The sequence below is a fragment of the Salvelinus alpinus genome, chromosome 23 (assembly GCF_045679555.1).
Source record: "Salvelinus alpinus chromosome 23, SLU_Salpinus.1, whole genome shotgun sequence".
NCBI lineage: Eukaryota > Metazoa > Chordata > Actinopteri > Salmoniformes > Salmonidae > Salvelinus > Salvelinus alpinus.
Window position 1 is genome coordinate 26,517,277 of NC_092108.1, and position 24,787 is coordinate 26,542,063.

Below are 24,787 nucleotides of genomic sequence, written 5' to 3' on the forward strand. Positions count from 1 at the left end.
GCCCACAGGTGATTATTTACATTTTTTTGTTGGACATAAAATACTGCAAAAACACCAGAAAATCGTCTCCAAGTCATTTTAATTTTGGGAATCTGTTCCAAAGTATTCCCTCATAATAGAGAAATGTGTGATTGTATACAAATGTAAGCAAGGTTTCAAATTGTTTTATTCAAATATGATCTGTTTGGCTGCTTTCGGTCAATTTGCAGTTTACAAATTATTTTTAATTATGTTCCGGACCCCTGAACAACCACTCAAGAAGAAAATCGTCCCAAGGCTGAATTTAGTTGATCTCTGCCCTAGTGCCTTGCAGTATAGTGGTTGATAGTGTATACAGGCTACAATAGGAGCGTGCTGCTGTGCTATACAGTTTGTGCCTTTCAAAGTGATCCCTGTTACTCTAGGATTGTTGCATTATTCATCCATCCACAGTTATCTACTGGTCAGAGCTCTCTCTCTCTCCTCTTATAAATATACCATGCTTACTGTATCTATAATGAGATGATGATAAAGATCGACCAGCATGTTATGGAGGCATTATGAGACCTGTATCTTGTTTGTTTACATAATGCGTTGATGTATCTTTATTATGTCCATTTCTTTGATTGAACTTTAGTTTTGGATTAAGCCACATGACCCACGTTTATAAATAGCATTACTCTATAACAAGAGATTTGAAGCTTTGTTGTTCCCATAACTGATCATGCCAGCTCAATTTTTGAATTTAAATGCTTTATTGGCATGCCAAAAAAATGCATTTGTATTGCCACTATCATTAAGTTCTTGAATATTTGATTAGTCATGCCAGCTCCGTAACCCCAGTATCTCAGCTCCTCCTCATTGTTTAGAGATTCTGTTTCCCCTCCCCCTTTTCCTGGGTGTTAATACCTGTGTTGTCCCTAGTAGCAGTAGAGTGAGGTCTAGGTTAGAGGCGGAGCCAGAGTACTGTACTAACCACAGCAGACACCGCACCCGGAGGAAGCAGAGCATCTATGTGGCTTCTCATTGGAACACTATCCCACAGGTGGGGTTTCGCAGGCTCCAGGGAGGGAGAGGAGGAGGAAGAGCGAGTTCAGTCAGTCACTACTGGGTGGAGGAGTGTGCAGGCAGGTTGCAGGTCTAAGAATAGAGTTTTTGGGCTAGGTTTCAGCTAAGCTTACCATGTTTTGGACTGAGCTCAAAGGTGACATGACCCCCTCTGTCTTTCTGGCCACTGGCATCCTTCTCCTGCAGATTCCGAGACCAAGCGTTCTCTCTCTCTGAACGGCTTCCTGTTTGTGGTCGGACACTCGTTTGAAGAGGAGGAAGAGGGGAGAAAGCCCCCTCTGTTCAGCAGCAGCCTCCATTGCCGTACCACCCTCAGGGAACGTCCACCGCCAGCGGAATGTCCGGGGAGGGTAACCATGGTAACCAGAAGGCCCAGTGCAATGGAGTAAAGAAGCACAGGTAGGATCACGCTCTACTTAATGTGATGTAACGGCTTGTTTCCCACATGGTTTCCAGCTTAGTTTTCTTGTCTCCTTTCTTCTCCAGTGTGTGTAATAGCAAGGATTGTATCAGTGTTTGGCTCAATTACTCTAGTATATTCCATTATTTTTATTTGATCGTTATTTTTCATTTCAAAAGTGTGTTTTTATCACATGTGACATTTTGTAGGAAATTACTTTGTAGGAAAGACTCACCAGTCACAATGTTGTTACTGCTAATGTCAATAATGTCATTATAATTTATAATATTTGATCACTTCACAACAGTCATCAAAGACTTATGCTGTGTTCAGAATAGACTGTCAGCAGCCAGCGGCTCTGCAGTATACTGGATGTAATGGGATACCCCAGTCTGTCTGTCTTTCTGTTCCAGTGTTTTTTGTTTGAGCACCCAAGCCCCATAGACAGGTTTCTCTTGTTTTTCCATCCACAGTTATGTCATTCAGATTCAGCAGGCTAGTGGCTTATTGGCACTTCGTACACTGGGTCAGAGCAGAAATCTTTTTGAAGATTGGCCAATGTACTTTCTTTACGTGGATGAGGGTGGTGGCATGCCCTTTTTCTTAATCCAACAATTGAACAGTGAATAATTTAGTTCTTGCCAGCTTAGAGAAACAAAGAGCGTGGAAAGAGGTGTGTGTGCGGGGGGGGGGGGGTGCAGGTGCATCCTGTTTCCATTGATCATCCATGAGATGTTTCTACAACTTGGTTGGAAGTCACCTGTGGTAAATTCAATTGATTGGAACCTGTCTATATTAAGTCCAACAGTTGACAGTGCATGTCAGAGCAAAAACCAAGCCATGAGGTGGAGGAAATTGTCCGCAGAGCAGCGAGACAACAGGATTGTGTCGAGGCACAGATCTGGGGAAGGATACCAAAACATGTCTGCAGCATTGAAGGTCCCAAGAACACAGTGGCCTCCATCATTCTTCAACAGAAGAAGTTTGGAAACACCAAGACTCTTCCTAGAGCTGGCCACCCAGCCAAACTGAGCAATCGGGGGAGAAGGGCCTTGGTCAGGGAGGTGGCCAAGAACCTAATGGTCATGCTGACAGAGCTCCAGAGTTCGTCTGTGGAGATGGGAGAACCTTCCAGAAGGACAACCATCTCTGCAGCACTCCACCAATCAGGCCTTTATGGTAGAGTGGCCAGACAGAAGCACTCCTCAGTAAAATGGACATCACAGCCTGCTTGGAGTTTGCCAAACGGCACCTGAAAGACTCTCAAACCATGAGTAACAAGATTCTCTGGTCTGATGAAACCAAGATTGAACTCTTTGGTCTGAATGCCAAGCATCACGTCTGGAGTAAACCTGGCACCATGCCTATGGTAAAGCATGGTGGTGGCACCATCATGCTGTGGGGATGTTTTTAAGCGGCAGGGACTGGGAGACTAGTCAGGATTGAGGGAAAGATGAACGAAGCAAAGTACAGAGAGATCCTTGATGAAACCCTGCTCCAGAGCACTCAGGACCTCAGACTGGGGCGAAGGTTCACCTTCCAACAGGACAACAACCCTAAGCACACAGCCAAGACAACGCAGGAGTGGCTTCGGGACAAATCTCTGAATGTCCTTGAGTGGCCCAGCAAGAGCACAGACTTGAGCCCGATCGAACATCTCTGGAGAGACCTGAAAATAGCTGTGCAGAAACACTCCCCATCCAACCTGACAGAGCTTGAGAGGATCTTCAGAGAAGAATGGGAGAAACTCCCCAAATACAGGTGTGTCAAGCTTGTAGCGTCATACCTGTCACAACCCTCCCCCTGTGATTAATTATTTTCTTGTTTCCTTAATAAGATGTCGGTGGGCGGAGCTGTTAGGGTCATCATATACATCTTTCCCCCATACATCAAGGAGACTTTCTCCACGCAGACACACTGTTGTTTTTTTTGTTGTGGCATTTTGGGGCTTCTTTGTTTGTTTGTTTGTTTTTGGCACCACTCAACACCCCTCATTATCAGCATCTTTGCACACATCCACTCACTTACACTACTGACTACACACACTATTGTTACTTGTATATTGGTTACTTATATATTATTGTTATTTCTTTATCTCTGCGTTGTCACCCTCTTTGTTACGGGCTAAGAGCCTGTTCGTAACAAGTGAGGCCTCGTCCGTGATATAAGGTTGGTTCATAGACATTTTGGCATATAGTATTTTGTTGCATTATGATGGGTTAATGCTAATTGGGATGCGCTTTGGTTGGTATTCACTGCCTAGTCTTATTTTTATTTAACTTTTATTTAAACAGGGAGTCCCATTGAGATTAAAATCTCTTACCAGAGCCCTGTACACATGACAATAAAAACAAAATATTAAAACAACATACAAGTGTATAAAACAATACAACAACAAAATTAAAAATAATAGACATTTAATAAAAGCAATCACATTCAACTACATAGAGGCGCCAAATCAATAATTTAAACTGCCTGAGAAACACCTGCACATCTTAACTGCAGTGAACTTTGCAGATTGTTCCACAAATTAGGGGCATAAAAACTAAACTCAGATTTTCCCAAATCTGTGGAGACTAGAGGGATCTCTAGTGTTATCCATTCCTGTGAATGGGATTGGTAACTTGTGATTTTTATCTTAATTAATGACGTTACATATAGAGTGAGTTTCTGTAAGATTGCTTGATAAATAAATAAGAGAATGCAGCTTTCTTCTAACAGACAGTGAGGTCCTTCCCACATTTTTGTACAGACTACAATGATGAGTCCTAAAATTGAACATCTCTGGAGACACCTGAAAATAGCTGTGCAGCGATGCTCCCAATCCATTCTGACAGAGCTTGAGAGGATCTGCAGAGAAGAATGGGAAAAAAATCCCCAAATACAGGTGTGCCAAGTTTGTGCGTCATACCCAAGAAGACTCGAGGCTGTAAGCTCTGCAAAAGGTGCTTCAACAAAGTACTGAGTAAAGGGTCTGAATTTTTATTTCAATGGGATATTTCATTATTTATTTATTTTTTTCTCAGATTTTAAAAGAAAATAACCGTTTTTTGCATTATCATTATAGTGTATTTTGAGTAGATTGATGAAGAAAAATGTTCTACCATACTGTAGTATGTTAAGGAGAACTAGTTTTTAATTTGATACCTCAATTTGTAATCCCTTGTGATCCTCTTTGGCCCACAAGCGTACGATAAGTCCTTGATTATGCGAAAAGGCGAATTTAGGCTTGATTTGATTCGACAGGAAATGTAAAACATAGCTATGGGAAGTGAATGAAGCTTTAGACTGAGTGTACGTAGTTACAGGAGGAGTCAGTTCATTCAGCCTAATATGTTATGCTGTGTTGTGTAGCCGACAGAAGTACTGCTTCGCCATGCTCCACTGGCCTGCTCATTCCGCTGTTGATAAGAGGGTTAGGATTTATCCCCACAGCCCTCCTCTTTCCATCTCTCCTCAATCTCCCTCTCTCCTCCTCTCCCTCCTTCTCTCAATTGCCTGTTGCGTCTGTTTAGTTGGAGCGTCAGTATTCATTGTATGTAGCTGCTTCTCTGCTCATCTCTGAGCAAACACACCGTCTGACTCATACATACACACACACTAGTGATGCGCGGGTTGACTCATAACCCGCAGCCCCCACGGTTATATCCACGGGGCAGGTGGGTTTAGGTCATGAAATATAGTGTGGATGAAGGGCCGGTGTCTGGCGGTCGTGTTGAATAAAGAGGAAATAATACATCAAAAAATCCATAAATGTATCATTCTTGTGCATCCATAGGCAACATTGAGGTTTTTCTTTCATTATTTTGAGGCTATCTGGCATACTAATAGCCTACACGCCAATCCCCAAATAGCCTACACACCAAACGCTTTTGGGAACGGGCAGTGAAAGTTAACATTGATCGACTGAGGCAAAAAGAACAATGTCGGAATTTAATTCAATAAAATAAAAAGCTGTGAAATGGAGAGTTGAAAATAAAGAGAAGGGAGGGCCAGAAAAGTAATGTTTGGGAAAGATTTGGTGAAGTGGTAAAAGAGTCGGCACTGCCATCATCCTATGTTGTGTGTGATGATTGTGAGATGCTATAACAATTTGACAGGCACAAGACGTGGTCTTCAAATAGGCCTATGGCACGTCAAGGAAACTGTAGCATACTGTTCAGATGGGTTAAATGGAAACTGAAATCTGAACACTCATTGTAGGTCTATAACCTCTCACATAGTCTTAATATTATTCCTGCAGAATTAAGCATTTCTTGCAGTAAAATGATATATCAAAGGTACATTTTGACTCGGAAACAGGAATGGAAAAATGGGATTTCTTTCAGCATCTTGAGGGAATGCGAATGCGCATTTAGGGACTGTCTGTAGAGGTGTTCTTTTGTTTAGCATCATAAAAGCAGATAATATTTCAGCCATATTTTGCACAGAAAATATAACATTTTTGGGGGGAGAGTAATTGCATCTTCTCCCCTGTCCCTAAACGTATTTTCTCTGCGAAAGAAGCGGACATGACAGAAAACATTACTGATGTCAACTAGATTGAAGCATTCATTCTATCATTTATGACATTATTCTCATAAGCAAAGGTTTATTTAGTCTTCTATGGCAACATATAATGACATAAGAGAAGCTGCATGTATCTAATTATGGACAAGTTGACTAACAAATAGACTACCAATATGTTGGAAATTATAAGCAGAAACATATCTAAATGAGGCAAAAAATAAATCCTGCACCCCAAGGCAAAAAATCGTTATGCCGTCTCTGTAGTCTACATCACATGTTCTATATTTGCGGGTTAGGGTCGGGTGTGGGCTTCAGATGTTCACTTTATCACATATAGTCGGGCCATTGCAGATGGGTTATTAGCAATTGCGGGCGGGTGAACAAACCGCTGACCCGTGCACCACTAATTCATACATACACACACACACACACACACAGGAACACACGCACACTCTCCCATTTAATCATGGTTATTGCACGAGGCTTGACCGCAGCAGCTACAGTTAGCTCATTAGCTGTCAGGTGTCAGGTAACTCTGTTTCATAATGGCAAGGCAAGACGAGGCAACTCAGTTTCCAAATAGTACGTCAAGCCCTCGCTGATATTCCAGATAAGGTTAATGTAATACAGCTGTTTGCATAACTAAATGGTGACTATTTTTTATTTTAGAAACATGCCAAAATGTTAACAGTCCTGAAGACACAATGATAAAGACCGTAGTTGTATATTCTAAACATGGTTCTCCATGAACAAAGTCGAGAACATAAAACCAGGGACACAACCTTAAATACAAAATGTACATACTTAAAAAGTGGAGACACACCTCACCAACAACAACAAGATACTGTACCACCATCTGATAAATGTGATAGCCTGGAGTGTTGCTAAAATGTAGGAGGAAGAGCGCTATGCCTTATCTATACAGTAGCTAAATCTAGGTCTCGGTGAAAGTATGCCACTGTAAGAGACTCTGGCTTAAACCCCTCATCAATTACTCTGTCACCATAGTCCTTGTTTGTATTCTCCTGACACTGTCTCCTAGCCTGGTCCCAAATCTCTTTGTGCCGTTTTGCGTGACAATGACCATAGGAGTTGACTATAGTAGTTGGTAAGACAGCACAAACAGATCTGGGACCAGGCTAAGAGACAGGGTCAGGAGAATACAAACAAGGACTGTGTCTGTTTCAGTGGGAGTACTACATTTAGATTTGACCTTGTTGTTTGTCCGTTTCTGTTCTATCCCACAGAACGTCTTTACCAGCGCCCATGTTCTCCAGGAATGATGTCAGCATCTGGAGCATCCTGAAGAAATGCATTGGCATGGTGAGAATTCACACTCATTATTTATTTAAAGAAAAGTACAGTACTGTGTTGGCACATCCCAAAAAGCACCAGAGCTGGATACAAATGTATCAGGCTGGGCAAAGAAAGAAAGGGATGTTCGTTCACTGTTTCCTGTTCCCCCCAAAAAAGTTTAAATCAAACAGTGAGCGAACATGCCTTTCTCTCTGCCAAGAATTCAAACACAAACAAACAGGATTTCCAGGACTGAGTTTGAGAAACCCTGCTGTAAAATACTCTGGCCGTCAGTAGTGGTCTGTAGGGATCCTAATACCCTCTCTCCACTTTCTGGATGAAATTTGATTGGATCTACAGTCTACACTTCCTGTAAATCCACCAATTAAAAGGGTTGATTTCCACCTAATCCTGGGCTGCGTCCCAAATGGCAACACTATTCCCTATGTAGTGCAATACTTTGACCTATGGGCCCTGGTAAAAAGTAATGCACTTCATAGGAAATAGGGTGCCATTTGGGACACAGCTCTGGTGTAGAGGAAAATGCCACCATTGGCAATGGAGAAACAACCTTGACTATGTTTGTCCTATATATGGGGCTTAATGAGTTAGATCCATGGCACTCTATTATTTTAGCCCAGGGTTCCTGCTTAAATGTGGGCCTTTAATGACACTCTAGAGACCAGTCAGTACTGGTGTCAAACAGTGTTCCAGGCTGGGGTCTAGACTATAGCTTTTTGCTGATGCTATTTCACACCTCTCATCGAAACACCATTATGTGTGCTTTACAGGGAATTTCACTCTATTTGCCAGTGTAGCTTAGCGGTTAGAGCGTTGGGCCAGTAACTGAAGTTTGAATCCCTGAGCCGACTAGGTAAAATGTATCAATCAGCAAGGCACTTAGCCCTAATTGCTCCAGAGTCGCCATCAATAATGGCACTTTCCGAGGGTGTCGCACTCCCCCCTTTTGCCTTTAGAATAGCCTCAATTTGTTGGGGCATGGACTCTACTGTACAAGGTAGGTGTCAAAAGCATTCCACTGGGATGCTGGGCCATGTTGACTCCAAGGGATCATAGCTTTCACCTGGATTTACCTGGTCAGTCTATGTCATGGAAAGAGCAGGTGTTTCTTAAGTTTTGTACACTCAGTGTATATTTGTCTGTGGGCTGTGAATGAACTTCATTGCTTGTGTATTTTCTTACCCCTGTCTCTGACTCTTCGGCTCCTCTCTTCTGTCCCCAACCAGGAGCTGTCTAAGATAGCAATGCCAGTGATCTTAAACGAGCCCCTTAGTTTCCTGCAGCGGCTTACAGAGTACATGGAGCACACGTACCTCATCCACCAAGCGAACACCACCACAGATTCCATGGAGAGGATGAAGGTAGCGAGCACCCATTATCATCATCCTCTTAGATAGACACACGAGTTTTCACTCATAATTACAGCCATAGTACCTACTCTTTTTACTGTGCTCATCTACAGCCATTAACGTTACAAACGTCTGTTCATCTGTGATGGTTTCAGTGTGTTGCAGCGTTTGCTGTGTCTGCTGTAGCTTCACAGTGGGAGAGGACGGGAAAACCCTTCAACCCACTACTGGGAGAAACCTATGAGCTCATCAGGTTTGACCTTAGGTTGACTTTTCTGTATTTGTTGTGAGTTGGTCTGGTACCACTAGTCGTACTAGTTTGTGACTCAAGACGTCTTCAAAATACCTCTCATCAAAATACATCTCAACATGTCAGATGTCTGAAGACATTTGAAGACAGAAGGTGATGGCTAAGTATGTACCATTAACCCCCTCCCTCCTGTCCCTTCAGAGAGGACCTAGGGTTCAGGTGGATGTCGGAGCAGGTTAGCCACCACCCCCCCGTCAGCGCCTTCCATGCTGAGGGCCTGCAGGAGGACTTCCTGTTCCACGGCTCCATCTACCCCAAACTCAAGTTCTGGGGAAAGAGTGTGGAGGCGGAGCCTAAAGGCATCATCAGCCTGGAGCTACCAAAGTGAGTCTGGAGCTGAGATTCCCTCCACAGTGTGCATGTAGCTTTCCCTCACTGAGGGTTTGGCTTGGAGTGTTCTCGAATTGGCCTTTATCTCCCAGTAAAGCTAGCAATAAATCTATTCTGGGTGTTTTTTCTGAAGGCTGAATGAAATTAATAAATTGAAGCTTAAAGGACATTTGTAATCTCCCTGAAGTAGTTTGGTATGATTTGGCATCTCTAAGTGGACATGGTTGGTGATTGGTTGGAGATTATCTGCTGCTATGACATGTTCTCCGTCTCTGCAGATACAACGAAGCGTACACCTGGACAAACCCTACCTGTTGTGTCCACAACATCATCGTGGGCCAGTTGTGGATCGAGCAGTACGGCAATGTGGAGGTGATCAACCACAAGTAAGGGAGACTACCTTGCCGTGTGTGTGTGTGCAGTAGTGTGGATCCACATTTGTTTCCAGTTGATTGAGCAGTGTAACAGAACTGGGACAGATACTTGCCATTACAAAGGAGATAGACTGAGCAGCTACATGGTAGTTGTTTGAAAGCATTGTGTCACAGTGGGAAATGGTGAACGAGAATATGAAAACAAAGCCTTGTCTTTCTGTGACAGGACCGGAGAGAGATGCAGCCTGATATTCAAACCATGTGGCCTCTTTGGCAAAGAGCTGCACAAAGTGGAGGGCTACATTCTAGATAAAAGGTATTGTGGCTTTTCTTTTGTTACGAATTTAAGGTTTTTTGTATTGCATTGCTGGCCAGGTCTCCCTGGTAAAAAGGTATCCTGACCTCAAATGGGACTCCCTGGATAAATAAAGGTTAAAGCTGCAATATGTAGCTTTTTGGGCCACCCAACCAAATACACATAGCAATGTGAGTTATAGATCTGTCATTCTCATGGAAAGCAAATCTAAGAAGCGGTATATCTCTTCTATGTGCCTTATTTCTATACTTCCCATTCTTAAGGTTCATTTATGCGTCTTTTACTTTCGGTTTTGTACACCAGCTTCAGCTGAATTTTAGCAACCAGGAAATGCGATTTCTGCATATTGCACCTTTTTTAAAATAAATGTTACAACCTGATTCTTTCCGGATTGTGTTCCTCACTGATGGGACATCTAATTACCAAAGAAAAGTCTACAACACATTTTGAGGCCCCGTGTGACGCTTGTGTGTGCAGCAAAAAGAAGCTCTGTGCCATCTACGGTAAATGGACCGAGTGCTTATACACTGTGGACGCTGACACTTTTGATGCTCATAAGAAATCTGACAAGAAGAACTCAGAGGAGAAGAAAAGCAACATGCAGGTACAGTATGATGTGCACTAATCAGAAACACACCATATCAAAAACAAGGAAGTGCCTCGAGCCCCATTGGGGTGATTATGTAACTATTATAATCTTTGAATTATTTTCCTTATCTGCTACGTGAAATAAGCTATATACTATACCTTATGTCAGTCCAGTGCTGTTCAGTACTATTCATAGATTCAGATGACATGCTCAGACATTGCATGCATCAACCAATGGTTGCATGCCACATCATCGACTGTGCCATCGGGCACCAGATTGCAATAAAATGTGATTTAGCTGAAATCTTAAAATACCTTTCCATAAACCTCCTTGTAATCTGGCAGTGTGATTTCATTGCAAATTTTTATGGAACAATGTGTGTTATAGGGAGGTGAATATTTGATTAGAGTTTAGTAAACTGAGCAATACATAAATAGTAACTTCTTAATGGCGCACATTGTTGAAGAAACATTTCAAATTAAATCGTGCTGCTAGATTACAATGAGGTTTATGGTAAATTTGGCACTTAACACATTGCTTTCGCACCATGAAAATGTTGCCTGAAATGGATCCCTTTGCTCCATGCTCATGAATGAGTGGTATTTAAGCAACCTTTAAACTAGTTTTGGAGTGAAAACCCTTGATATGACCCAATAAGTAGCTACTGTAAGCCATACCTGTTTTAAGGTTGCGTGTGTCCCCCTGTCTGTCCCTCCAGACCAGTGTAGACGAGGAGCCAGAGGAGATGCCCCTGCCTGACGGAGACACGGTCCAGGTCATCCCAGGAAGTGAGCTGATCTGGAGGATAGCCCCCCGGCCAGACAACTCTGCAGAGGTGAGAGGGGAGGAGCGGCAGGGGGTGAGAGATAATGGGACAAGAGCAGTTCTGGGGGATAGCCCCCCGACCAGACAACTCTGCAGAGGTGAGAGGGGAGGAGCGGCAGGGGGTGAGAGATAATGGGACAAGAGCAGTTCTGGGGGATAGCCCCCCGACCAGACAACTCTGCAGAGGTGAGAGGGGAGAAGCGGCAGGGGGTGAGAGATAATGGGACAAGAGCAGTTCTGGGGGATAACCCCCCGACCAGACAACTCTGCAGAGGTGAGAGGGGAGGAGCGGCAGGGGGTGAGAGATAATGGGACAAGAGCAGTTCTGGGGGATAGCCCCCCGACCAGACAACTCTGCAGAGGGGAGGAGCGGCAGGGGGTGAGAGATAATGGGACAAGAGCAGTTCTAGGGGATAGCCCCCCGGCCAGACAACTGAAGGGCTCACAGGCATAATAGAGTACTGTATTAGGAGGATTACTAAGAAGCAGAAATCTGGGATGTACTGATGATATTTTAGCCTTCTTGAGTGATTCAACTGGTTGTCAGTTTGACTCAGTTATTGATTTTTTTCGAATCCACTCTCTCTCTCTCTCTCTCTCTCGTAGTTCTATGCTTTCTCCACATTTGCCATGCAGCTGAATGAGCTGGAGGAAGGCATGAATGGGGTCCTACCCCCCACAGACTGTCGACTCAGGCCTGACATCAGACACATGGAGAAAGGAGACATAGGTATGGTGATAAAGTTATATATGGCATTGTGTTGTTGTGAATGATCAAAGCATTGTGTCCACATCTGGTGTTCAGAAATGTATATTTTGATATGTTAAAATATTTCTCAGACTCGGCAAGTGCAGAGAAGAAGAGGGTAGAGGAGAAACAAAGACTGTCCCGGAAAAATCGCTCCAAATCAACCGAGGAATGGAAAACAAGGTGAGTGATTGGGTCCTCTCCACCTCCTGGAACCGTTGCTTCTGCTGTGCAAACTCTCCTTGGATGTATGCTAACACTATGCTAGGCCTGCTTTGCTAATTATCCCACATTTGTGTCATAATGTGCTGTGTGTTTTGCTCTCCCCCGTGTTGTCATTGTGAAGGAACCCAGCTCTTGGCCCCAGGTTTGGCTCTGCTTGTCTGCTGTGTCTTTTGGTTGTTGTTGTGGTTCACTGTTTGAATGCTGCACTATACTGCCTCCCTCAGGACAGCTTTAGAATGGCAGCAAATGCATTGATTGAAACACTGATCATGCATCTGCACAACCTGAATGTAGTTGACTCCTGAAAAGTACAGTGCCTTCAGAATGTATTCACACACCCCTTGACTTTTTCGACATTTTGTTGTTACAGCCTGAATTTAAAATGCATTAAATAAATATTTGGTGTCACTGGCCTACACACAATACCCCACAATGTCAGTGGAATTACGTTTTTAGAATTTTTTACAAATTAATTAAAAACGAAAAGCTGAAATGTCTTGAGTCAATAAATATTCAACCCCTTTGTTATGGCAAGCCTAAATAAGTTCAGGAGTAAAGAATTGCTTAACAAGTCACATAAGTTGCATGGACTCACTTTGTGTGCAATAATAGTGTTTAACATGATTTTTGAATGACTACTTCATCCCCACACACAATTATTTTTAAGGTCCTTCAGTCGAGCAGTGAATTTCAAACACAGATTCAACCAGAAAGACCAGGGAGGTTTTCCAATGCCTTGCAAAGGGTAAAAAAATAAATAAGATATTGACTATCCCTTTGAGAATGTTGAGAAGTTATTTTGATATACAAAGTTACACTTTGGATGGTGTATCAATAAACCCAGTCACTACAAAGACTACAAAGGTAACTCAGTTGCCGGAAATGAAGGAAACCACTAGGGGATTTCACCATGAGACCAATAAAATAGTTAAGAGTTTAATGGATGTGATAGGAGAAAACAGAGGATAGATCAACAACATTGTAGTTACTCCACAATACTAAGCTAAATGACAAAGTTACAAGAAGAAAACCTGTACAGAATACAAATATTCCAAGACATGCATCCTGTTTGCATAAAGTCACTAAAGTAAAACTGCAAAAAATGTGACAAAGTAATTAACTTTATGTCCTGAATACAAAGCGTTATGTTTCGGGAAAATCCAACACACCACTGATTACCGTCATGTTATGGGTATGCTTGTCATCGGAAAGAACTAGGGAGTTTTTTAGGATAAAAAATAAATGGAATAGAGCTAAGCACGGGTAAAAACCTAGAGGAAAACCTGCTTCAGTCTGCTATCCAACAGACACTGGGAGATAAATTCACCTTTCAGCAGGACTATAACCTAAAAGACAAGGCCACATATATACTGAGTATATCAAACATTAGGGAAACCTTCCTATTGAGTTGTATCTTTCACCTGGATTCACCTGGTCAGTCTATGTCATGTAAAGAGCAGGTGTTCTTAATGTTTTGTATACTCAGTGTACACTGGAGTCGCTTACCAAGATAACATTGAATGTTCCTGAGTGGCCTAGTTACAGTTTTGAATTAAATTGGCTTAAATCTGTTGCAAGACTGGAAAATGGCTGTCTAGCAATGTTCAACAACCAACTTGACAGAACATAAAAACATTTTTAAAGAATGCAAATATTGTACAATCCAGGTGTGTAAAGCTCTTAGAGACTTACCCCGAAAGACTCACAGCTGTAATCGCTGCCAAAGGTGATTTATTGACTCAGGGCAGTGTTGTAGCACTTGACCGACCACTTATTGAATGTCTCAGTATTGGATACATTTGTACTCGGTCTTGACTTGGTCTCGGACAGTGAGGACTCATAATTTCTTCCCGAGACCAGCGGAGTAAAAAACTCATAATAATATCAGCTTCCATTAAGTCAGCGCATAAAACCGCTTCACCAGGCCAAATATATATACTACTTTCTTGAAACATTATCTTAACAGCCTTTATACTGTAACTATTACAGACATGTTTGCGCAGTGGCGAACCTATAGGCCTTCAGTGTGTGACAGGTTAGTACAGTGGCGAACCTATAGGCCTTCAGTGTGTGACAGGTTAGTACAGTGGCGAACCTATAGGCCTTCAGTGTGTGACAGGTTAGTACAGTGGCGAACCTATAGGCCTTCAGTGTGTGACAGGTTAGTACAGTGGTGAACCTATAGACCTTCAGTGTGTGACAGGTTAGTACAGTGGCGAACCTATAGGCCTTCAGTGTGTGACAGGTTAGTACAGTGGCGAACCTATAGGCCTTCAGTGTGTGACAGGTTAGTACAGTGGTGAACCTATAGGCCTTCAGTGTGTGACAGGTTAGTACAGTGGTGAACCTATAGGTCTTCAGTGTGTGACAGGTTAGTACAGTGGTGAACCTATAGGTCTTCAGTGTGTGACAGGTTAGTACAGTGGCGAACCTATAGGCCTTCAGTGTGTGACAGGTTAGTACAGTGGCGAACCTATAGGCCTTCAGTGTGTGTGAGGTTGGTGATTCTGAAAGGACAGCAACCGTAATACCAGCGCACTCCTGTAGGGGAGTGCACTTTTTGTAGAACACAAAGGGCCAGTGGTGTAGTGGTGCCTTAGTATACGTAATATCCAAACATTTTAAGAATTTATGAAAACATGACCATATCTAAGTGGTCGCTTGTCATAAAAAGTGTCATTCTTCCTGGGGGTGTATGTGAACAGATTTTAATTAGATTTCATGTTGCTAAAATGCTGTCAATTCCACTTTAAATGCAACAACGTTTCACACACAAGCTATTTTGGAAGATATGGCTAACAACAGTAAGTGTGCTGCTATAAAAAAAAAAAACTGTTCCACTCATCAGATGATGATCATTTGAAACTTAACTTCTTGTTGAAAGTTATTCTTGAAAAGGGAGAAGCTAACAAATTAGCAACATCCTCTTTGATAACACCTACTACAGCCGCTGCAAACTAGCCAACAACAATAACTAGCTACAGTAGCTAGACCGTAGGAAAACTACTTCTCGTTGGCCTTCAAGAAGGCAGATGTTTCCATACATTTCTGTAAAAACAATCCCATCCATTAAGTCAAAATGTGATTCCACTATCACTCCCAAATTTTGCCCTTATAAAGTTGAATGGCAGATGCCTTTATCTAGCTTTTAGTGGCCTAGCCAATGGCTGATTTAGCTAGTGTCGGGTTCACCTAGGGGTCATGATAAGGGTGTAACCAAAATGTTTGATGTATTAGAGAAATTGATTATGCTTATGTTTTATTAATAGAAGGGGAGGGGTTATAAGGGTTTTAGACTACTGATTAACAATATATACATATATATACAGTGGGGAGAACAAGTATTTGATACACTGACGATTTTGCAGGTTTTCCTACTTACAAAGCATGTAGAGGTCTGTAATTTTTATCATAGGTACACTTCAACTGTGAGAGAAGGAATCTAAAACAAAAATCCAGAAAATCACATTGTATGATTTTTAAGTAATTAATTGGCATTTTATTGCATGACATAAGTATTTGATACATCAGAAAAGCAGAACTTAATATTTGGTACAGAAACCTTAGTTTGCAATTACAGAGATCATACGTTTCCTGTAGTTCTTGACCAGGTTTGCACACACTGCAGCAGGGATTTTGGCCCACTCCTCCATACAGACCTTCTCCAGATCCTTCAGGTTTCGGGGCTGTCGCTGGGCAATACGGACTTTCAGCTCCCTCCAAAGATTTTCTATTGGGTTCAGGTCTGGAGACTGGCTAGGCCACTCCAGGACCTTGAGATGCTTCTTACGGAGCCACTCCTTAGTTGCCCTGGCTGTGTGTTTCGGGTCGTTGTCATGCTGGAAGACCCAGCCACGACCCATCTTCAATGCTCTTACTGAGGGAAGGAGGTTGTTGGCCAAGATCTCGCAATACATGGCCCCATCCATCCTCCCCTCAATACAGTGCAGTCGTCCTGTCCCCTTTGCAGAAAAGCATCCCCAAAGAATGATGTTTCCACCTCCATGCTTCACGGTTGGGATGGTTTTCTTGGGGTTGTACTCATCCTTCTTCCTCCAAACACGGCGAGTGGAGTTTAGACCAAAAAGCTCTATTTTTATCTCATCAGACCACATGACCTTCTCCCATTCCTCCTCTGGATCATCCAGATGGTCATTGGCAAACTTCAGACGGGCCTGGACATGCGCTGGCTTGAGCAGGGGGACCTTGCGTGCGCTGCAGGATTTTAATCCATGACGGCGTAGTGTGTTACTAATGGTTTTCTTTGAGACTGTGGTCCCAGCTCTCTTCTGGTCATTGACCAGGTCCTGCCGTGTAGTTCTGGGCTGATCCCTCACCTTCCTCATGATCATTGATGCCCCACGAGGTGAGATCTTGCATGGAGCCCCAGACCGAGGGTGATTGACCGTCATCTTGAACTTCTTCCATTTTCTAATAATTGCGCCAACAGTTGTTGCCTTCTCACCAAGCTGCTTGCCTATTGTCCTGTAGCCCATACCAGCCTTGTGCAGGTCTACAATTTTATCCCTGATGTCCTTACACAGCTCTCTGGTCTTGGCCATTGTGGAGAGGTTGGAGTCTGTTTGATTGAGTGTGTGGACGGGTGTCTTTTATACAGGTAACGAGTTCAAACAGGTGCAGTTAATACAGGTAATGAGTGGAGAACAGGAGGGCTTCTTAAAGAAAAACTAACAGGTCTGTGAGAGCCGGAATTCTTACTGGTTGGTAGGTGATCAAATACTTATGTCATGCAATGAAATGCAAATTAATTACTTAAAAATCATACAATGTGATTTTCAGGATTTTTGTTTTAGATTCCGTCTCTCACAGTTGAAGTGTACCTATGATAAAAATTACAGACCTCTACATGCTTTGTAAGTAGGAAATCCTGCAAAATCGGCAGTGTATCAAATACTTGTTCTCCCCACTGTATATATATTCATTGTAGAAGTTTAGTATTGTTCTACAGTTGTATTTTAGTTTTCTCTCTCTTTTTCTGCCTCATTATAAAGAGGCCCCTCTTAGAAATGTGTGACTTAGACAGAACTGCAGGGGAGTGAAGGAGATAAGACCAGGTAAACATTCCACAATAAATCAACTTTGGGGGAAGGGGACATTTACTGCTAAGTGTTTAGCTAACAATAAAGGCCCTGTTTATACAGCTTTGTAGGCATGGTTTTGGTCCCAGTAGTAGAGTATGATGACCTAGGCAGTGACATCACCAGGACGCGATTTAGAGTTTAATAAAACCACTGGAGACCTTTTGTTGGATGCAAAGCTTACTCAGCAACATTCATGCTATGTTCCTGTTTGTCAACTTCTGTCTGCAATTGCATTAATAAAGGTTTTTGAATTATTTAATTAAAGATATTGTCATAATGCTAATTTCACCAATGAGTAACTGATTGATAAGGAAACGAGGAAACTAACCCTAACACTAGCTAGATTTATCTCCCCAGAGACAAGTAAAGAAAAATCATGATTGGATCTTTTTTCTCTTCAGTGTTAACCCTTTCCAACAAAAACCGAAGAGATTAAATCAGAACATAATAAAAAATAATATCATTATTATTATTATTATTATTATTATAATTTTATAAATCCTTAGCCCTTCTCTGAAGGCGTAGAAGGCCCATTGTTCCCCACTGTGTTTGGTTAGTAATAATTTGTAGAGTGGCTCTATTTTTCCGCAGCATGCATTTTTTTTCACTATTCTTAATGTCTTAAGAATCAATGTGTTGTTCTGAAATATGAACACAGAAATACTGGACATTTACTGGACATCTTGATATTGAGTCGGTCTTGCTTTAGGTAGTCTTGAACACAACACCGACTCAGGGGTATGAATACTTAAGTAAATGAGATATTTCATTTTCAATAAATTTGCAAACATTTCTAAAAACATGTTGTTTCACTATGTTATTATAGGGTATTGTGTGTTGATGGGTGATATTTTTATTTTATTTAATCCATTATGAATTCAGGCTCCAACAATATAAGTCAAGGGGTATGAATACTTTCTGAAGGCACAGTACACATTGAATAAGCTAAAATAATATGTTGTATTTGCAGTGCAATTCACCTGTCCAGGATATCTGCATGTTCCAGTTTGCATGAATACACTTAAGGCCCAAGTTATATGGAGAAACACATTTTCAATTGAAGCGCTGGAAGGGATGGCTGTCATTTTACAGACTCCTAACCAACTGTGCTATTTTGTTTCTATTTTCACATTTTTTGTTACTCATTCGGTGCATTATGTTGCCGCTACCGTCTCTTAATACCGAAAAGAGCTTCTGGACATCAGAACAGCGATTACTCACCCCGAACTGGACAAATATGTTTTTCTTTAATTAGACAGACACAAAGGATATATTGCTTTATCGAGACAAGGCCCAAATCCCTGTCATCCATGTGAAGAAAAGACAGAGAAAAAGGGGGAGGAGGACGGGGTGCCTTGTAAAAATTTGCAGACGAGTAGGTACAGTGAGGGGAAAAAGTATTTGATCCCCTGCTGATTTTGTACGTTTGCCCACTGACAAAGAAATTATCAGTCTATAATTTTAATGGTAGGTTTATTTGAACAGTGAGAGACAGAATAACAACAAAAATATCCAGAAAAATGCATGTCAAAAATGTTATAAATTGATTTGCATTTTAATGAGGGAAATAAGTATTTGACCCCTTCTCAATCAAAAAGATTTCTGGCTCCCAGGTGTCTTTCATACAGGTAAGGAACGGAGATTAGGAGCACACTCTTAAAGGGAGTGCTCCTAATCTCAGTTTCTTACCTGTATAAAAGATACCTGTCCACAGAAGCAATCAATCAATCAGATTCCAAACTCTCCACCATGGCCAAGACCAAAGAGCTCTCCAAGGATGTCAGGGACAAGATTGTAGACCTACACAAGGCTGGAATGGGCTACAAGACCATCGCCAAGCAGCTTGGTGAAAAGGTGACAACAGTTTCTGTGATTATTCGCAAATGGAAGAAACACAAAAGAACTGTCAATCTCCCTCAGCCTGGGGCTCCATGCAAGATCTCACCTCGTGGAGTTGCAATGATCATGAGAACGGTGAGGAATCAGCCCAGAACTACACAGGAGGATCTTGTCAATGATCTCAAGGCAGCTGGGACCATAGTCATCAAGAAAACAATTGGTAACAGACTATGCCGTGAAGGACTGAAATCCTGCAGCGCCCGCAAGGTCCCCCTGCTCAAGAAAGCACATATACATGCCCGTCTGAAGTTTGCCAATGAACATCTGAATGATTCAGAGGACAACTGGGTGAACGTGTTGTGGTCAGATGAGACCAAAATGGAGTTCTTTGGCATCAACCCAACTTGCCGTGTTTGGAGGAGGAGGAATGCTGCCTATGACCCCAAGAAACCATCCCCACCGTCAAACATGGAGGTGGAAACATTATGCTTTGGGGGTGTTTTCCTGCTAAAGGGACAGGACAACTTCACCGCATCAAAGGGACGATGGACGGGGCCATGTACCGTCAAATCTTGGGTGAAAACCTCCTTCCCTCAGCCAGGGTATTGAAAATGGGTCGTGGATGGGTATTCCAGCATGACAATGACCCAAAACACACGGCCAAGGCAACAAAGGAGTGGCTCAAGAAGAAGCACATTAAGGTCCTGGAGTGGCCTAGCCAGTCTCCAGACCTTAATCCCATAGAAAATCTGTGGAGGGAGCTGAAGGTTCGAGTTGCCAAACGTCAGCCTCGAAACCTTAATGACTTGAAGAAGATCTGCAAAGAGGAGTGGGACAAAATCCCTCCTGAGATGTGTGCAAACCTGGTGGCCAACTACAAGAAACGTCTGACCTCTGTGATTGCCAACAAGGGTTTTGCCACCAAGTACTAAGTCATGTTTTGCAGAGAGGTCAAATACTTATTTCCCTCATTAAAATGCAAATCAATTCATAACATTTTTGACATGCGTTTTTCTGGATTTTTTTGTTGATATTCTGTCTCTCACTGTTCAAATAAACCTACCATTAAAATTATAGACTGATCATTTCTTTGTCAGTGGGCAAACGTACAAAATCAGCAGGGGATCAAATACCTTTTTCCCTCACTGTAAACCATCACTATCCTCCGTATTATTGGCCAACGTGCAACCATTGGAAAACAAACTGGACGATCTACGATTAAGACTATCCTACCAACAGGACATTAAAAACTGTAATATCTTATGTTTCACCAAGATGTGGCTAAATGACAACACGGATTATATAGAGCTGGCTGGCTTCTCTGTGCATCGGCAGGACAGAGCAGCTATATCTGGTAAGACGAGGGGCGGGGGTGTGTGTCTATTTGTCAATAACTGCGGGTGCGCGATGGCTAATATTAAAGAAGTCTCGAGGTATTGTTCGCCTGAGGTAGAATGCCTCATGATAAGCTGTAGACCACACTATCTACCAAGAGAGTTCTCATCTATATTATTCGTTGCTGTCTATTTACCACCACAAACCGATGCTGGCACTAAGACTTCTTTCAACGGCTGTATAAGGCCATGAGCAAACAAGAAAATGCTAATCCATAAGCGGCGCTCTTAGTGACCGGGGACTTTAATGCAGGCAAACTTAAATCCATTTTACCTCACTACCAGCATGTCACATGTGCAACCAGAGGGAAAAAAACTCTAGACCACCTTTATTCCACACACAGCGACGCATACAAAGCTCTCCCTCGCCCTCCATTTGGCAAATCTGACCATACTTCTATCCTCCTGATTCCTGCTTACAAGCAAAAACTAAAGCAGGAAGTACCAGTGACTCGCTCAATAAGGAAGTGGTCAGACGACGTAGATGCTATGCTACAAGACTGTTTTGCTTGCACTGACTGGAATATGTTCCGGGATTCATCCAATGGCATTGAGGAGTATACCACCTGTCACCGGCTTCATCAATAAGTGCATCGACGACGTCATCCCCACAGTGACCGTACATACATATCCCAACCAGAAGCCATGGATTACAGGCAACATCCCCACCGAGCCAAAGGCTAGATCTACCGCTTTCAAGGAGCGGGACACTAATTCGGCCGCTTACAAGAAATCCCGCTATGCCCTCCGATTAACCATCAAACAGGCAAAGCGTCAATACAGGACTAAGATTGAATCCTACTACACCGGCTCTGACGCTCGTCGGTTGTGGCAGGGCTTGAAAACTATTACGGACTACAAAGGGAAACCCAGCCGCGAGCTGCCCAGTGACGCGATCCTACCAGACCAGCTAAAGCTCATCACTAAGCTAAGGACCCTGGGACTAAACACCTGCCTCTGCAGCTGGATCCTGGACTTCCTGACGGGCCGCCCCCAAGTGGTAAGGGTAGGCAACAACACATCTACCACACTGATCCTCAACACTAGGACCCCTCAGGTGTGCATGCTTAGTCCCCTCCTGTACTCCCTGTTCATCCACGACTGCGTGGCCAAGCACGACTCCAACACCATCATTAAGTTTGCTGACAACACAACAATGGTAGGCCTGATCACAGACAATGATGAGACAGCCTATAGGGAGGAGGTCAGACACCTGGCAGTGTGGTGCCAGGACAACAACGTCTCATTCAATATTGAGGAAGACAACGGAGCTGATCGTGGACTATAGGAAAAGGCCCCCATTTAACATCGACAGGGCTGAAGTGGAGCGGGTTGAGAGTTTCAAGTTCCTTGGTGTCCATATCACCAACGAACTATCATGGTCCAAACACACCAAGACAGTTGTGAAAAGGGCACGACAACACCTTTTCCCCCTCAGGAGACTGATGAAAAGATGAGGCAATGGTACCCAGATCCTCAAACAGTTCTACAGCTGCACCATCGAGAGCATCCTGACCGGTTGCATCACCACCTGGTATAACAACTGCTCGGCATCTTACCGTAAGGCGCAACAGATGGTAGTGTGTACAGCCCAGTACATCACTGGGGCAAAGCTTCCTGACATCCAGGACCTATATACTAGGCGGTATCAGAGGAAGGCCCCAAAAAAATTCTAAGACTACAGTCACCCCAGTCATAGACTGTTCTCTCTCTGCTACCGCACTGCAAGCGTTACCGGAGTGCTAAGTCTAGGAACAAAAGGCTCCTTCACAGCTTTTACCCCCAAGCCATAGGACGGCTGAACAATTAATCAAATGGCCACCCGGACAATTTACATTGACCCCCAATTATTATCTATGCATAGTCACTTTACAAATTACCTCGGCTAACCTGTATCCCCGCACATTGACACGGTACCGGTACCCCCTGTATATAGCCTCATTATTGTTATGTCATTTTCTTGTTACAATTTTCTTTTACTTTAGTTTATTTAGGAAATATTTTCTTAACTCTATTTTTTGAACTGCATTGTTGGTTAAGGACTTGTAAGTAAGCGTTTCACGGTAAGGTCTACACCTGTTGTATTCGACGCATGTGACAAATACGATTTGGTTTAAATCCCACCATCAGGAGTTGACTACTGTATATTACAAAGTTTGTTGGTGTGGGTTTGTATTTATCACAATCATCATGTAAAACACTCATGCATGTGCCTGGACACTCATGCCTGTGCCTGGACACTCATGCCTGACTTGGTTCCTCTTGTTGCTCCCATATAGGTGGTTCCACCAGGGCACCAACCCCCACAACAAAGCTCAGGACTGGCTCTACTCCAACAGCTACTGGGACCGGAACTACTCCCTGCTGCCTGATATATACTGACCTACAGGACACACACCACACACACATCTCTATCTGTACACACCTCGTCTTAACTCTCTCTGCAATTTTTTATATTCTGACACTGGAGCTTTGACATTTTTCTCAGAGGGTTCATCGAAGGGGGAGAAAGTTCATCCTAGTCAAGTCATGCGGTCAGGAAAAATGTGTTATGATGTAGATAATGTCAACATAGGCAAGGTCAAGGGAAAGTTCTGGCTTTAATAATTTCAAAGCCTGCTCTGGACCTGCTATAGTCCTTTGCATGGGTAAGGATGATGCTGGGAATTGAATGACCGTAAAGGCAACAACCCTTCAGCAGTCCCTAAACATATCTCCTGTCTCACTCAAAGCACAATTGTGAAGCCCTCATGAGTCTATAAGCGATGGTCATCGACCAGTGTGTATAGAATTATAATAAAACTATAGGGTGTAACCTGCCAGTCATTTTAACAATGGGAGTGTTTTGAATGGAGTGGATTGAATGGGACACACCTCTTGATGTGTCTCTAGTATCTCTCACCAAAACACTTGTGAGAATTATGTCCATTTGAATGTGTTGTGCTCAGTTCTGTTACTTACAAATGTGTGCAGCTACAGTATCAATTTAAGGAAAATAGAGCTTTCAAATAGTGTGTGAAATAGACTTGTTCCAAGTTCATGCAGTCCCTGCTATATGCTAACAAACTAAACTGTCATTATAACACACTGTATCACAGCTGCTTGGACCTCAGCAACTATGGCTGAGGACATAAATGTCTGTACATATTATTGGATAGAGCTCTTCTATTCTTCTGAGCTGTAATACAACGTAGTACTTGAGGAATTTAGGATACTATGTATAGAGGAGAATAGCTGTACTGTACTTAGAATTATGGCTCTTGCTTCCATAACACTTGAGAACTTAAAGTTTGACCACTTGGCTCAATATGAATATATTTTTATGTGTGCAAAAGTTTCCTCTAAAGTAAAAATGTAAATCTGAGAGGTACATGTAACTGTTTTAACTACCCCTAACACACTGAATGCAAATACAGTACAAGCACAACGTTGACTATGCAAGCATTAGCTGCACTACACCCACAGACACACAGTAAGCCTATGTCCCAAATGGCACCCTATTTCCTACATAGCGCACTACTTTTGACCTGAGCCCTATTGGGGAAAAGGGTGCAATTTGGGACACACAGGCCACTGTTCAACTCACTCATCCACTGCATAACATTCCTCTCCTTGGTTGTGAATAGCTGCTGTTGTAACCTTGGTAAAGCGGTAGTTTAGGTTGGATTATCAGTACAGTAGACTGGCCCTGCAGTTTTAGCTAGAGGCTACTCTCACTTTGTGTTTAGCACATTACAGAATCAAGATTGTTCCTATTGTTGCTAAATAAAAGCTTCATGTTACCTTAGTTTGTGTCCTGCTTCTCTTATTTCCACCACCCTATCTGCATTTCCCTGTAGCATTATGTAAATTGTGGATTGAATTCCTTGCATAATACTAACATTCCTCGGGGCACACACTGGTTGAATCAACGTTGTTTCCACGTCAGTTCATTGACCAACATGGAATAGATGTTGAATTGATGTCTGTGCCCAAGAGGATGGTTGAAGTTTGGCCTTGTTGAGCTCGTGAATTTCCTTACTTTTTCAGCTTCAGACTAGCCTAAAGTCTCACTTAAAACATGTGTTTATTTAATGAAGAGGGAGAACGTTTTAAATTATATACACACATGTT

General features: G+C 42.7%; 1 protein-coding gene across 2 annotated transcripts; it reads left to right on the forward strand.

Moving 5' to 3' along the window:
* The first annotated feature begins 968 nt into the window (after positions 1 to 968).
* On the forward strand, positions 969 to 24,461 carry LOC139550678 (oxysterol-binding protein-related protein 1). Of its 2 annotated transcripts, XM_071361732.1 has the most exons (13): positions 969 to 1,446; positions 7,204 to 7,279; positions 8,500 to 8,634; positions 8,778 to 8,875; positions 9,074 to 9,256; positions 9,541 to 9,648; positions 9,863 to 9,952; positions 10,430 to 10,556; positions 11,260 to 11,376; positions 11,973 to 12,096; positions 12,207 to 12,297; positions 12,461 to 12,481; positions 22,954 to 24,461. In XM_071361732.1, exons 1-13 carry the CDS (start codon positions 1,385 to 1,387, stop codon positions 23,054 to 23,056), a joined length of 1,335 nt encoding a protein of 444 aa, XP_071217833.1. In that variant the 5' UTR covers positions 969 to 1,384; the 3' UTR covers positions 23,057 to 24,461. The 2 variants fall into 2 exon arrangements, with proteins under 2 accessions (XP_071217833.1, XP_071217834.1); XM_071361733.1 differs by lacking the exon at positions 12,461 to 12,481 and having other exon boundaries at positions 971 to 1,446.
* The last annotated feature ends 326 nt before the right edge of the window (positions 24,462 to 24,787 follow it).

Excerpts from the sequence above, each read along its gene's own strand:
- LOC139550678 (XM_071361732.1), top strand. The coding sequence starts at position 1,385 with ATGTCCGGGGAGGGTAACCATGGTAACCAGAAGGCCCAGTGCAATGGA. Across the intron at positions 8,876-9,073 it reads GAAACCTATGAGCTCATCAG|AGAGGACCTAGGGTTCAGGT; the intron begins GTTTGACCTTAG and ends CTGTCCCTTCAG. Across the intron at positions 11,377-11,972 it reads GGCCAGACAACTCTGCAGAG|TTCTATGCTTTCTCCACATT; the intron begins GTGAGAGGGGAG and ends TCTCTCTCGTAG.